Source organism: Plectropomus leopardus, chromosome 2 (genome assembly GCF_026936395.1).
Source record: "Plectropomus leopardus strain MGB_pleo_1.0 chromosome 2, ASM2693639v1, whole genome shotgun sequence".
Classification (NCBI taxonomy): domain Eukaryota; kingdom Metazoa; phylum Chordata; class Actinopteri; order Perciformes; family Serranidae; genus Plectropomus; species Plectropomus leopardus.
This window is the reverse complement of record NC_142177.1, coordinates 19,421,437-19,436,277: the sequence shown is the minus strand read 5'-3', so window position 1 is coordinate 19,436,277 and position 14,841 is coordinate 19,421,437. Positions and strand designations below refer to the sequence as shown.

The 14,841-nt window shown below is 38.4% G+C and overlaps 1 protein-coding gene and 1 long non-coding RNA gene across 2 annotated transcripts; both read right to left on the bottom strand.

Annotated features, from left to right (window-relative positions):
- Positions 1 to 1,138: 1,138 nt before the first annotated feature.
- LOC121950420 (uncharacterized) lies at positions 1,139 to 3,825 on the bottom strand. Its single transcript, XR_006106323.2, has 4 exons — positions 3,726 to 3,825; positions 3,599 to 3,625; positions 2,525 to 2,547; positions 1,139 to 1,468 (listed from the first exon to the last, which is right to left on the bottom strand). It is a non-coding gene; the product is annotated as an uncharacterized LOC121950420 (long non-coding RNA).
- An 874-nt stretch (positions 3,826 to 4,699) lies between these two features.
- On the bottom strand, positions 4,700 to 13,642 carry pa2g4a (proliferation-associated 2G4, a). Its single transcript, XM_042510551.2, has 13 exons — positions 13,459 to 13,642; positions 11,462 to 11,590; positions 11,077 to 11,182; positions 10,155 to 10,224; positions 9,968 to 10,060; positions 9,046 to 9,109; positions 8,843 to 8,921; positions 8,277 to 8,355; positions 7,305 to 7,438; positions 7,077 to 7,171; positions 6,853 to 6,980; positions 6,233 to 6,286; positions 4,700 to 6,129 (listed from the first exon to the last, which is right to left on the bottom strand). The coding sequence occupies exons 1-13, from the start codon at positions 13,538 to 13,540 to the stop codon at positions 6,067 to 6,069; spliced, it is 1,176 nt and encodes a 391-aa protein (XP_042366485.1). The 5' UTR covers positions 13,541 to 13,642; the 3' UTR covers positions 4,700 to 6,066.
- Positions 13,643 to 14,841: the final 1,199 nt, after the last annotated feature.

Sequence of the window (14,841 nt, the reverse complement as noted above, 5' to 3'; positions counted from 1 at the left end):
GTTGTATTCAATGTTTTTTTTTTGCATGACTGAAGTGACTCTTTAACCCCCCCAGTCTGGAGAGCACAGAAAGTGCTTAAGTTCAATACATAAAAAACTATTTAATTTAGGTGGAACATATTCAAGCACTGTGCTTATGTGCACTTTTTAAATAATTATAATTCCCTCAATAGTTTCCATTTATGCCACTTCTCCTTCAACTTCAGTGCAATACAGAAGCAAATATTGTATTTTTAGCTCCATTACAATTATATGACAGCTATAAGTCATAGCTATAGTCACTTTGCATATAAAAAAGCCCTTCTGTCTGCATGAGCACTTTTTATTTTTGTATTTTAGATTTTGCTGACAAAAGTGGGGGGAAAAATCAAATGCTGAATTTTTACTGCACTTTTTCTTTTAAAACTTAACACAAAAAAATAGGGAATACACAACAGCTAGCTGTTGGTATTTATCATGAATTTATATACTGTAGACTGATAAACATAAATATGCAGATATACTGGATTTGACAGATGAATGTTGTTAGTGTACACCAGTGTAGATGCTGAAACATTTATTTACTCTGATCAAGTTTGAAGTCCTAGTTCGAGCTTTTGAGCCCTGCTCACCATTTGAATTAACCCTTTTTTATTGTAAAGCTCCTTCACCACAAAAAAACTGCGAAGATGCTTCAACTTTGCCATGCCAAATTCAGAATATAATTAGGCTAAACTGGAAATAGTGATGTGAATTGCAGTTGACAGATTAGCAAATGAGTTTCCCCAATGTTTTGATTTGCAGCCATCTGCAGTTAACAGTTCAACATAAAGACCTAGAAAAACCGGTTTAAATACGGTCCTTTGATTTTGCATCTTCAAAGGACAGTTATAAAGCTTTTTTATGCCAAGCCATTTCTTAGAATCACATTTTTGTCTCTTCCTCAATCACAAGGTTGTGTTACCATCAGTTTTTTAAAGTCTAAAATTCTTCATGCCTGTGCATTAATATGTTCTTCAGTATAAGGAAGGTTGAGGTTGTGTGCATGATGTGCATCACCACCTGCAATTTACACAATGTGATTAATACAGTCAAGTAAATGTATATACAAACAGAACAATCCTGTAATATCAGTCAAATAAATCAATGAAACTTGTGGTCATTTTTAAACAGGGTTCATTTATTGTTCAATACACCACCACAAGACAGTTGTTGATAAACAAATTGTATTCTGGTCCATGAACAACACAGCTGTAGTTCAGATGTTGAGATCGTCCACCGTCTTTTGCCTCGTCCAGTCAGACATTCACAGCAGGCTCCATGAGACGCACCCTCATCTGAAACGGGGTTTCCGCCTTCGTTCAGCTGATGGAGGCTCCACTTCAGCCATACGCGTCAGTCATCTGAAGAGGCTCTGACAGGATCACAGCTGGCGGGGATGAGGGCTTACTTTGACCTCTGCCTCATCTTTCTCCTTTTACGCTTCAGCCTGTTCAAACCGAAAAAAAAGAAGGAAGCCGTCAGGAAAATGTACAGGAGTCTGATGCTCAGTAGGCCTAAAATCACAAAACCTGAACTAACGGCAACTTCCACAAACCACCCGCACTTCCAAGACCTAATAACTGAGGGACTTTATGACTAATAAAAAATGAACCTGGGACATGTGGTTATGAGTGTAAAACTAGTTATATCTGGAGTCAGTGCTGACACTCATCTTGGTACAGTACTGTGTGGCACACTTTGCCATGAGCTTGTCAACGCACAGTAAATAAAGCTGTCAGTGCATTCAATATTTTATTGCCATGTTTCAACTTTAAATGTAGTTTATGTATTTGGTGTCACATTTGAAGCAGTACTGCAAAGACAAGTGTTATGACAATTTTTTCTCCGAAAAAACAAACAAACAAACATTAACTTATATGTGGCCAACAATGATTTAAGGGAATAAAGAGTTAAAAATCATGAGTTGTAACTCTGCCGTTATTCCAGCAATAAAGTGGTAGGTCATGTTCACACAGACACTTACAAACATCTGGAACATGGATCCATTAAAATGTCTAATGCAATGTACATATTTGTGAAATAGGCTCCAGTCCAGTATTACTACTAGAATAAATACTTTTAAGAGTAACCTTTGAGTGACTGTTCAAAGATGGACATTTGACTTACATTTTACAGCAGGTAACTGCATTTCCAAAGTGAATAAAAACAACCAAGCACTACATCACAGACATGTTTATGTAGTCTACTTGATTACTGGCTATGATGCAATGAATGCAGCGTTACAACGGGGAAAATGACTTTTTTTGGCACAACTACTTCCATGAGAAATTAGAATTAGATATGAGGGTTTTGAGTGCACCAATGGAGGTGGATTATAATGATCCCAACTAACTTATGTCACATAGCAGCTCTTCTGTCTAAATAACTTTCCTGTAACACGCATTCAGTTTTTCAACAATGCTTGTCATCAAAATCCTCAAAGCCAACAAGTGGCAATTAGGAATATTTGTGCAAAGTAAAGTAGATTATCAGTCATGCTTACCTGCGCATACGCTTCTTCCTCCACTGGAAGACAAGAGATTATTTATTAGAGTACATGAAGTGACGTCAAGTGTACCATGTGTGTCCTCCCTCTTACTGACTGTGACAACATGCTTGTCACGATGCAAAGAAACTGCTGCTTTTTGGAGACTGATACTGCTTCAGCTCTGGTAAATTACACTGGTAATAAAGACTAAGGGTCAACCGATATGTTTTTCAGGGTTTACACCAATACACATTAATTGTTATAAGACCAATAACCGATATTTGGAACAGATTTGCCTTTACAGTAAAATTTAAGATCTTCCTGTCAATACTTAAAATATTGAATGTTTGATCAAAACTGAACCCTTCAACTATCTCCCTAAGGTTTTACAAAGTAAAAGTTCCTCCCATGTTGACACTTTCACTTCATTGGTGATCATTAAAATACTGATCCAGATAATAGGCAAAATATTGGCCCCAATAATCATCCAGGCCAATAATCTGTCAACCCCTACCAAAGACATGAAACAGAAATGTCCAGTCTCCAAACTGAGCAAGACTTTTTACCCACCGACACATCTGACACCCCAAATAGTTACCATTGCTAACATTTGTGCATGCACTCAAACATGTTTTCCTGCAACAATAGCATTTTCCCAACTTTCGGCATATATTTCATAAAGAATTCATGGTATTAGATTTGACATAATGCCTGGAGAGTAGAAATACATGGCGATAAAGAAACGTTTTCAATTAACAGACAGGACAGAGCAGCACAGAAATTTAGCATGGCTAACATTTGAGCATGCACCAAAGCGGGCCTTCCTACAACAACAGCATTTACTACCACTGCTGCTGCTGCTGCTGCTGCTGCTGCGAGCTTCTATTATTTTGAAAGGTCAAGTTTACGTTACTGGCACAGTCATAACGGCTGCTAAAAAGAGGAATATAAGACAGGGAAAATAGATAATAGCCAATAGAAAAGATAAAACCGCACAGGGGGAGCTGTTCAGATGCTCGCTAGCAGCATTGACCGGGACAGGAAGAGGATATAAAACACTAAATAACTGATACAGGCCGGTCTACTCACCTTGGCTCTCATCGTGTGGAGAAGGTTCTGTAAAAACACCACAAATAAAATTATTAGTGACTGCGGATGATTAGTAAAACTTAGTGATTATTTTGGATTTAGTTAGCACCGAAGTGGTTTCGCATACCTCTGAGCGAGGAGGGCAACGGAAAGAGGATGTGACGAAGCAAGAGGGAGGTACTTATACTGCCATTTACGTCATGTTCCAGCGCCAACTGTTGTTTTCTAAGCTCACTGGGAAATGTAGTCTAAATGCTCAAATGTAATTTTATTGCGACATAGCACCTTATTTTAATAGAATATCTACTTTTAGGACGGTCTACCCAAAGGTGCAACATGTTTAGTTTTTTATCCTGGAAATAAATAGACCTGCTAGCCTTTTTACACCACAGTTATAGCTCAAACTACTGAAATAACTTTAAAATAAATAATAATAATAGATATAAATAAATAAATACTACTACTACTACCACTACTACTACTACTACTAATAATAATAATAATAATACTACTACTAATAATAATAATAATAATAATAATAAATAAATAAAACAACTGGTGAGGAGAGTGTGATATGGTCAAAAAAGTCCAGAACAATTAACAAATTTACCTTAACAGTACATTTTTTATTTGTCAAAACAAATCTAAAGATCAAATTTATTTTTCTTTCAAACCTATCATGGTGTAACTTCTCTAACCCCTAAAACCTTTTTTTTTTTTGCACAAAGCACCCTGATGCTCAGGGGAGGGAGTCTATGGATAAAATCCTCTCATAAAGGTGTATGTAATTAAATACTTTTATAAATATCTTATGGTAAATTTGTTGGAAAAAAAATCAAGTAACTGTTTTTGTTAAATCAAATAAATTAAATATATAATATTATCATTAAGAAGCGCTGGTCAGTGTTTTCCAACAATGCCCTCAATGACCTAATACAAACGTTCAAATTTATCATACTGGTTAATTATAGTAATGCTGTATCTCATTGTCCTTCAACACCAACCACAATTTCATAACTTAAAGCCTTACTGCTGACAACAGTCCTATATTTCACTGAATACATTTTCAATACTTAAACCCTCAGAGAAAACACACACAAATGTATGAAAATGTTTTATTTCATTAGATGTAAAGTTCCATTGCCCACTGATTGAGCTACAAAGCAGAGTTTTACTTTTCTCAACATATTCAACTGTTGACAAATCTGACCCGACACTGACCCAGACCTCAAAATGAAACTCAGACCTGAAATGATCTCTTATTGGTCCAATTCCTCTGGGGACACCCACAAAACTTTTTTTTGCAGCTTGTCCAGCTTTAGTTTTAATGCTTCACTGACTAATGAAGTAGTAAAGCAAGTAACAGGTGTCACTACTAGAAAAGTTTTCCAAAACTGGAACGTATAGATTTTTCATCATTTCACAAAATTCAAGGGGAATGGCAGTAAAAGTAGCAGTTTTGTTCCCTAAAGTCAAGCTGATTACAACTTTTTTTGCTAGTATATTTAAAAAGAATCCAGTCTTCTGCTCAGGTTATTGCTTTTAAAGGTCTAGTGTGGTTAAAACTGTAGTTTCAGCCAAAGATGTGTTCAGGCCTGGATGATGGAAGAGTAACCATAAACCCTCACTACATTAACTCTGACGCATAAACTGTTGTTTAGATTACAATCCAAAAAAATTACTTAATTAATTGTCAATATTATTAAATCTTGTTGTTTGTCATTTAATGAGTGAGACAAATGTATAGTTTAACCCTTTACTGCAACATGTAGTCAAGAGAAGAAATGTTGCTAAAGGTCCATTTTTCAAAATGCACTGGATGACTGAACTTGTCTTTGCTCATGATTAACACGCAAAAGAGGTGACAAAGTGCTTCCACTGAAATATCTGAATATTACTTTTTACAGTACATTTTTGTTTACATATAAACAAGTTTGAATAACTTGTAACTTTGTTGCCAAAGGGAAACAACATGTGACAGACTTAGTCAAACCATCCCATTCAAAGAGGAGAATCCATGACGGCCTGAGAGAAAGGTTATCCGAGTTTACAAATATGATCAACGTTTCTGTTGGTGCCATCCAATAATCCTTAACCTGCAGTTATATGGAAAAAAGATACAGACTGATCCACTTCCAATGATGCCCTCTTTAAGCTTTAAGGAAATTTTCAGCAGCAATTAGCACAAATATGAAGGGGACAAAAAGATTTGGCACCAGTGGCACATGCACCATTTGGCAACAAGATGTAAAACAAATTGTTTATTTAATACTCAAGTTTAGGAGGAAAAAGCAACATGGTACTTTCCGTGAATGCAGTAAAGGGTTAAGTCTTGTAGGATCAAAAATTAATCGGTTTAATTGGTGAAAACAACTCTATTAGGTGTTTAACGGGCAGAGGCAATTTGTCATGTTTTCTCTTGCTTCTCTTTGGGGTCTTGCATGTGTGGAAAGGCAGTATTTATTTATTTATTCTACGGCTTCTGTGTCCTCGGTTGGCTGTCCAGTTGCATTTTCTGCTGTCTTTGAGGCCTGCGGGACGTGAAAACAAGAGGCACGGGTCAGTGAAGTGACACAAAAGACAAGAGGGTGAATGCTCAAAGCATGAAGGATCACTGTCAGATGAATTATTTACCTTCTTTTTCTTTTTCTTCTGTGTCTTACGGCTTGCAGAGCTCTGTAGTAAAGTCTGAAAGACAAGAGACCAAGGTTCAACACAGACATGAAACTCAAAGCAGCTAATTAATTTTCAAATATATTTTTTTGGTTAAATATAAATAAATGATGTGACGGATGTCTCTCTTTCAGTTGGGGGTTATTTATCACACACTTTTTAGACAGAATTATCAACTTGTTACAAAAACAGATCCTGATCTTGAAGAAAACAAATCATCTTTAAAACAGAACCATCTGTAGAAGAAGGAAATATTTTCCAGCAGAAATGTAAGTTTTGCAGGGGTTTTAAGAGTGGAACAAAGTAAATACAAACTATGACATTAGACAAGACATCATAAATGTAAGGAAGGAAGGAGACGGAGAGGACACTGCAATCGAGACAGAGACGTGTCAGAATTGAGCTCATTATAATGGCTTGATGAGCACAACTTCTGTAAAAAAAAAAAAAAAAAAAAAACAGCATAATGTGATTTCTTTTGAATTTAAAGGACTTTTTATGCACTTTGTCAAAAAGGAGCTATTTTCAAGGTATTCAAGCTTGATGTAAAGTAAAGTGAATTTATGAATTTGAGATCTTACCCGTAGCTCTGCATCCTGCACTTCATGCTCTGACTTGTAGAGCTCTGGATCGAAGGGCCCGTTGGTGATTCTGTGTGGCCCGTTGGCCATCAGCAGCACTGTGAACTTAAACTGAGCTACACACTCTCCTGAGGACAAACACACAGAAGAAGACGAGGCCGTAAATTGAAAAAGAAAGCTGATAAAAAGCAAAAACATGACAACGGGCAGAGGTAAACACTCACCCTCTTTCTCGTGGAGCACACTGAAGGGCTGTAGCAACTCATGTTTGGCGCACTCCACCACACCCAGACGGGCTTTGGCCTCATCATCGAACGCGCTGATGGAAAATGGATTATTGAATATGCTAAAGCCAAAGTTAAGTAATATTCAACTTGATGTCAGTCTATTTAAAATGTCTGCAGGTGATGGACTGCTTGTTAGTAGTCAAACATGAAGTGTGGCATTCATACCGGAGAGTAAAGGGCATGGCATCAAAGCGTCGTTCCACCTCACTGAAGAATGTACGGGAAGTTTTCATCTTCAATCCGTACTGCTTACTGGGGTCCCTCTTATAAATGGTGGTCCTGAGACCTCCATCTCTGGCCTAATTGTAAAAGAAACAGGGGAAATAAAATAACTCCTGCCGTGACATCATCTTTGAGAAAAGAATCTTTTCATTGGTAACCAAAAAGAGGAACGTCTGCACTTTGTCAGTTGTACAGCGTACTGCACAGTGCAACTGTAGGGTGTTTTAGACCCCGGCGCTGCTGCTGGTTCTTGTCTTGTCTCATTTATGGTCTTCTAAAAAGTTAATTCATCAAATGCAGTATTACTATTTTCTAAGCTACTGTAGCTGTCATTTTTATGGGACTTGCATGCCCACAGTTTCCATGGGAACACAACCAGAAAGCAGCCAGTTACATCGAAAATCGGTAGGAAAAACACTAGACAGCTTCGTTGTCAAGATGTGTTTGTGTGTGTGAGAGAGGGGCACGCAGTGTTGATATTGTGGCAGGCTGCCACAGATAAATGAATGTATGGCGTAGTCAGCGTAATTTTGCGGGCTGCTTCTTCTTAAAATATAGGTTGATCAAATTTTTAAATAATCTTTGTTATCGACAACAACTTGGCTGTTTAAGAGCGGCAGGTTTGTGCTGGTTGTCCCGCGTCACTCAAATGACGATTCTAGTGATGATTGTCTCTGACCAAACGGTGATCTGCAGTGTTTAAATTTCGCTATGAACTTTGATCGAGGTGACGCCAAAGTATCAGGTACTATCCACAACTTCTGCTGATGGAAAACCAAAAAATGGAGAGTAGAGTTGAGTAGATTTGTGCTGTACCATGCAGGCATGAGTGTCTGTTTTTTTACACTAAAAAGTTAATTAGCTATATTTTCAGCAGTGATGGAATAATACAGCGAGACAAGCAGGCACACTGACCTTTCCTTCTCCGGTGCTTATCAAGACGTCCACAGCATAGACTTCATGTACCTCAAACTCTGCCTTCTCATGGTCCTTCCTGGAAATGATTGTCAACAGCAGCCCGTGAAAAAGATGAGTGACGGATTTTGCAATCCATTTGTCGATACCATTCACCAGTTTTTGAGAATACTTGGAATACCTCGTCAGTATTATAGGGTTGACTGCTGGTGCTTTCACAAAATATTTACACAATGAGAGTTTCGATAATAATCATAAGTAATGTGGATATGATTCGTGAGTGATTAAAGGCAAATAACAGAACTGTTAGAACAGTCTGGGTGAGTTCAGAAAATCACTTTACTGTAACGCAGCCTTAAAAAAACAAAGACAACGCTTATAATGTAAGAATACCCAAAATCCAAGACGATAACTAATCGCATATTATGATATCAACATAATATTAATATTTTGCCCGACACTACTTAAAATGGGAGTTGAACTGGAGTCTTAGAGATTAGTTACTATTGGCAACATCAAAAGAGAGCCCCAGATTTTCTTCCTGAGTGAAACTTAACTTAACGTACCTTTGTTGGTCTGTCGGGTTCTGAATGATGGTCTTCTCTCCATCTATGACATGCTGCTTTAGCTGATGAGACAGCATGCCTTTGAAACACAGAAAAACAAATGTTAAAAACAGGAAAAATGAGTCATTTCCATGATAACATCCCAACACTTGTGGCAGCCCTGCAAGCAAAGTGAGAGGCAGACACTTCATAAAGACACTCACCTTCGATGGGTGAACATTTGAACGACTGAGCGATCTTATTCCAGGCTTCTGTCACTTGAGTGTTCTGAAAAAAGGTAAAATGAATTGCTTCACTTTCACATACAAAATACCGTTTTGTACTCGCTGGCCAATTAAAATTAGGGAAAGCAGCAGTGGGCAGGGTTTCCCACACACACTTTCATTTATTCATGGCTGCCCAGCACAATCAAAACATCTGCTTTCACATAGTGATTTTATATTTATGGAGATGAACCGTTGATTAACAGCGCTAATGGAATATATATACGTTTGGTTATGCACTGCACCACACTCTAGGAGTGCAGAGAGTACTCTGGTCACAAACGGAGCAGATGAACATCAAGCACAGTGAGAGTGAATTTAATCAATAATTGAACTGGGCCATCCATCAATCTGATCTGATCAGATCTGACTGGATCACCAGTTAAATTTCCACACCTTGATTCAAACCTTATAAATTGCTGCTGTGGAGAAAAGAACTCATGAGGAGTTTCATCTGCGCGGCGTTCACAGACCCGCAAAAGCGTCGGAATTTAGGGGCATAGAATTATTAAAAAGCAACACACACACATGCACGTACACACACTCACAAACACGCATACAAGGTTAAAAAATACATTTTTCTTTTTTTAATAAAGAAAAAAAACAGGAAGTCTGACACCCTAAACCTCCAAACTCCTAATTCTGTGGGAAACACTGGAAGGGATCTGCACCTTGCAATAACATTTAGGAGAAAAGACTCAGAAAGACGAATTTCACAAACTCATACAAGCCAGTTTTAACTCTTTGGAATAATTTTAGGGCCATCTCAATCTTGTAAGGATCAAGAGTCAGCTACTGTAGAGAAGGTAACGCATCATTATGGCTGAAATGGAGAAGACAGTGACGGAGTAGTTCTATGTACCTGGTTACCAGGTTTAACGAGACGAAGAGCTGCTTCTGCGCACAAATGGGCCGCTTTGATCACATCGGCCTTCCTTCCTGTGATGGGGTTCTCCTGCAGAAATAAGACAAGAAGAGGACTTACAGGAGTGCTCCAATAAAAGGACACAAAACAAGAACTATGTCAGCATTTTAAAAAAAGGCTTCACCTTACTGGCTCCCACCACGAAGCTGTGAGCAACATTAGCAATGAAGCCGTCAACATGGACCCCAAGATCTCTACAAAAAATATGAGGAAAAGAGAAAATGAGAGCGTGAAATAACAATAAAACAAATTAAACTGATCATGTGTCAAATCAATTGCAAGTTTAACTGCCACCCATCTGTCGAGATTGCTAATGTTGATACCAATCAATCAAATCAACTCGGGAAGGACAAAATGTCAGTTGTCCTCCACTTTAGAAAGTAAGACTATTAAAGACTCAACAATACATGAAGGTCGGACAAAAAAATAAAACAATTTAATCTGTTACGGCCATTAAATGGAAGATACACCCCAAGGTGAATTTCTTTTTTGGCTGTACATCAGCTGGAATACAGTGAAGGACTTATTGTGAATTCGAGGGAGCAGCACTACAGACTGTAATAAATTGGACAGACAGAAGGTTATGAGCTTGTGAAACGTGAGAAACATACAAACCTAGTGTGTAACCACATCACCACGACAAACAATGAACATCTTTGAAACACTGCAAAATCACACGCAGCACAAAAGACGACACAGAGGACGAAAACATACGTGGCAAGACAACAACTAAGATGAGCTAACCTCTCTTTGTCAAAGCACGACTTTAGAAACGTGATAAATGGGATTTAGCAGATGGGTGGCCACCAATGCTAAAATCCAAAATATCACCTCAAAAGCTACAAAAAACACCTGTTCTAAAAATGTCCGACCTTACTTGTCGTTTGCCACACAGGACAGACAGGAAGACAAGACCTGCTGATGAAGCAGACAGTGAACAGCCGAGAGAAAACCCTCGCATACAAGCCAAGATGTCACATAGACAGAGAGGAGGACAAGACACTGACACACACACGGGTGACATTACTGCAGAGCGTGGTGCCTACATTTTGACCAGATCCCCATCTTTAAGTGTGTAGTCGGGGTCACTCTTCAGGGGAGAGAAGTGGCAAACACAGTTATTGACTGAGACGCTGGTGGGAAAGGCAATTCCTAGAAGAGGGAAAAGAGAACCACCAAGTCTTCATTTGGAAATAATCCAGAAGTTTAACAAAAAAACTACACAAGGGTGGAGGGAAGGACACTAGGATCACCTAATAAACATACATGGTCTGCCACCTTATTTTGAAATCCCAGCTGTTATTAAAACTAATCAAGGTTGACTCGCACACACTATGAAAAATTTGCATTACTGCAAAACGACTCTTCTTGATGGGTCTACCCAGTTCACTCGAATAACGCCATGACTCACTGGCATCATTTGTGGCTCACCTTTCTTCATTTCCTTTTCCTTCTTGAAGACCTTTCCAGTCTCGGCCATGATGTAGGCATCCCCCCTCTCACAGAGGCTGAGCACCGACACACCAGGCTTAGCTGTTTCCACAACCAGGCGAAGAGCCTCTGGGTGACACAAATGGCAGATTGTTAAAAGGTGCAGGAAATGAATCAAGTATGACAGGTAGATATATTAATGCATTGTTGATATGTGATGTGAGACCAGATTTAATATTAGCTATTGTGTTAAAGCCATGCGCTGCAGTTAGTCTACTGTTATTACTGAGTATTGTTTTAAAAAATGTACAGTACCAGTACCTTTAAAGTGATAACAATACCACTGTAGTGCTTCATATACCTTTTTATTTCGATTTTATTTGATACCCATCATGTGAATGGAAGCATGCAGCTGCATAAGGTGCCACCAAATGCCACCGGCTTGTACTGCAGCCATACTTTCAAACATTTTGGTGGCATCTCAGCACGCTGGACTGGCAACTTCGTGAAATGCACCAACGCTCGACTTAACTTTATCACAGACTGTATGGGTGGAGCTGTTGTGGTTCAATCCCATGCTGCATTTAAATCACCAAACATGTACAAAAAGTTGTTTGTTTTGGGGGTTTTTTCCAAGATCTGGGTACAAAAAGGATCAAATGCAGGTATCATTTGACTGGAGAAAGTTTGTGATAGCACTTAGAGGCATCAAGTACTGACACCCAGCCCTTATAGTGTCTTACATATCAGCAAAACAATGTTTCAAGAACTGCTTTATAATATTAGATGTTTATATCATTTCGATCAATGTGATGACATAACTTGGTTTTTCAGGTATCTAGTAGGGGTCGATAGATTATCCGCCCTGCTGATTTTCAGTTTTACTTTAATGATTGCTGATAAAATTAATGAAAAAGTGTGCCTATTACATTTAACCAACACCTAAAATCTTTTTAGGTAATTTTATCTAATTATTTTTTAAAATCAAATTTTCTCTGAATGTTATGAATAAAGAGTTGATGGAAACTTGCTGTTTATTGTTTTGAAAGGTTCAGTTTTGATTTAACATTTGCTAAAGGATTTTTTTATATTCCAAATTCTAAATTTCGATTTTTCATTGTTGGTGTGAATGCATATCTGTTCCAAATATCAATTACTGGTCTCATTAATTACTAATAATCAGTATAGATATTGACCCTGAAAAACCAATATCGGCCTAGTATTTAGTGTGACACAAATAACCGCCTGATTCTGTTATCTCCAAATAGTTGATGATAATGTACTTACTGTATTACAGTACATATAACAGACTGTGACAGGGGCTTTATTACACATCTGCCACTCCTAATTCTAAAGAAATAACTCATACTTAAACTGCAGTAAATGACTAATTATTTTCAAGAGAACTTTTGACAAATCACCCAGAAAAGTCACATGACTGGGTCTGTAAATGCATAAAGAAGACAGCAGGATAATGACATCTGAAGAGCATCTGAGTGACTTGCAAACTGGAACTTAAACCTCATATTATTCCTGTAGCAGAAGTATCAGCTTGTCAGTTAACTTATATGCCATCTAAACAAATAACAATCAAGTATTAAGAATACACTTGCACAGGTAGAGAGATAAGGCTGGAGATTAGGGGGCTTTAAAGTGGCTTCATGCTGGCGGCTGCCTGCTTATCTTTAAACATCTCTTATCATGTTTAGCTGACTGTAACGTTAGTGGGCAACAGGCTGAGCTAGCTGTTAGCTGGTTAGCATCCCACGTTAGTTAAGCGGACAGCTCCCTCCTGTGAAAGCCTGACCGTCGATCAGCAGTAACAGACGAGCTACCATCGGCTAATGCTGGACCAGCTGGATGTGTTAGCTGTGTAGCCAGTTAGTGTAGCATATGTGTGCCTCGCATGTAAACCACATGGCTGCTGCTGCACGACAGGCCGGATACAGCGGATCATCTCACCCCGTCACCAACGGCTGCTCGTTAAATGCACTTACGGTTGGCGATGTCACCACCCATCTTGTACTTGGTGACCACCAGGTCCTCGGCTATGGTCTGCTCTTGCTCCTCGTCGGACATCTTGGCAGTGAAGTTTCAGTCGCTAGTCGGCCCTGAGCGGCGGTAGCTCCCCGCAGTTCAGCTCGGCTCTGACGGCTGCTGCTAACACCGGCCTCCCGCTGCACTCCAAGCCCCGCCCACCCCACAGTGACGTCCGCTACGTCACAGCGACCCCAACCCGCCAAAATGAAGTTTTTAGGTTTTTTTTTTCAATTGACCAATTTTCTGATTATACAGTACATTATACAAGCATTTAGTTCATTTTAAAACATAAAAAAACTCTTTTTATCTTTTCATCAAATACATAAAAAGACAATAAAAAAACAGTGATACGTTTCACCATTATTTATCTATTAATTAATATCAATTAAATTGATATCTGATTAAAAAATTAGGTGGTTATAAGGTTATAAATAGGTTATAAATAAGGTGTATATGTCTTGGTTTAAATCTTCGAGGTATAATTTAATAGCAAAATGCAGGGTGCAATGGAAGGCCATAAGAGCCTTCTATAGGGTGCTCCCGTATCCTCAGACACTGCTGGACTGCAGCAGAAAAATATCTATCAGGTTGTTTATGAACAGTTTTCATGTTGCAGTAAAGGATGAGTTCAAAAACGTTCATGTTTCATGTAAAACAGTAGTCAGGTGCCTTGATCTCTGATGATGATGGTGATCTCCGAGCAGTGCCTGCTCCTGGCTCTGCAGGTACATATTACTTTTGCTCCATAACTTACTGAGATATGAGGTGCAGAAGTCAGACTGTTAAGAACTTGTCATTTGTGAGCAAAAAAAAACCCCAAAAACTTTTAGACTGATGGGAGTAGCTTCAAGTAGTTGTAGTTATTTAGTTATGTTTGTGCGAGAAAAATATCCAAGAAAAAGTATTGTGAGAAAAATATTGTATGGGTGTAATCTTATTGCATGAATTCATATACTAATTTGCAGATGTGCCAATTTTGACCATTTTTGATACAGGTGTGAGTTTGTTATGCAACATATTCACTGCAGCTTCTGTAGCAAAAATGTGAGCGTGTGAGTTTCATAATTTATGATATGTAGAATAGAATTGGTGCACCTATAATGAAGAATTCGGAGGGATAACTGTTGTGTTGCGATTGTAAGGAGAGAAAAAAAAATATCTACAAATATACAACTCCTAAAGCTTTTTTCCTCTGTGACATTAAATTTAAATTTACTGGTACATGTTTGACTGTTTTCCACAGGAGGTTTATCAGAAGCTTTTCAGTGGGGCCCGTGGTTATCTTTTTCCCCAGGCTCCTTCCTTGTGTTTGATCTGTCCTTGTTAAACATACAATATTG

Excerpts from the sequence above, each read along its gene's own strand:
- pa2g4a (XM_042510551.2), bottom strand. The coding sequence starts at position 13,540 with ATGTCCGACGAGGAGCAAGAGCAGACCATAGCCGAGGACCTGGTGGTC. Across the intron at positions 6,981-7,076 it reads TGTGCTCCACGAGAAAGAGG|GAGAGTGTGTAGCTCAGTTT; the intron begins GTGAGTGTTTAC and ends GTTTGTCCTCAG. Across the intron at positions 6,287-6,852 it reads TGCAGGATGCAGAGCTACGG|ACTTTACTACAGAGCTCTGC; the intron begins GTAAGATCTCAA and ends CTTGTCTTTCAG.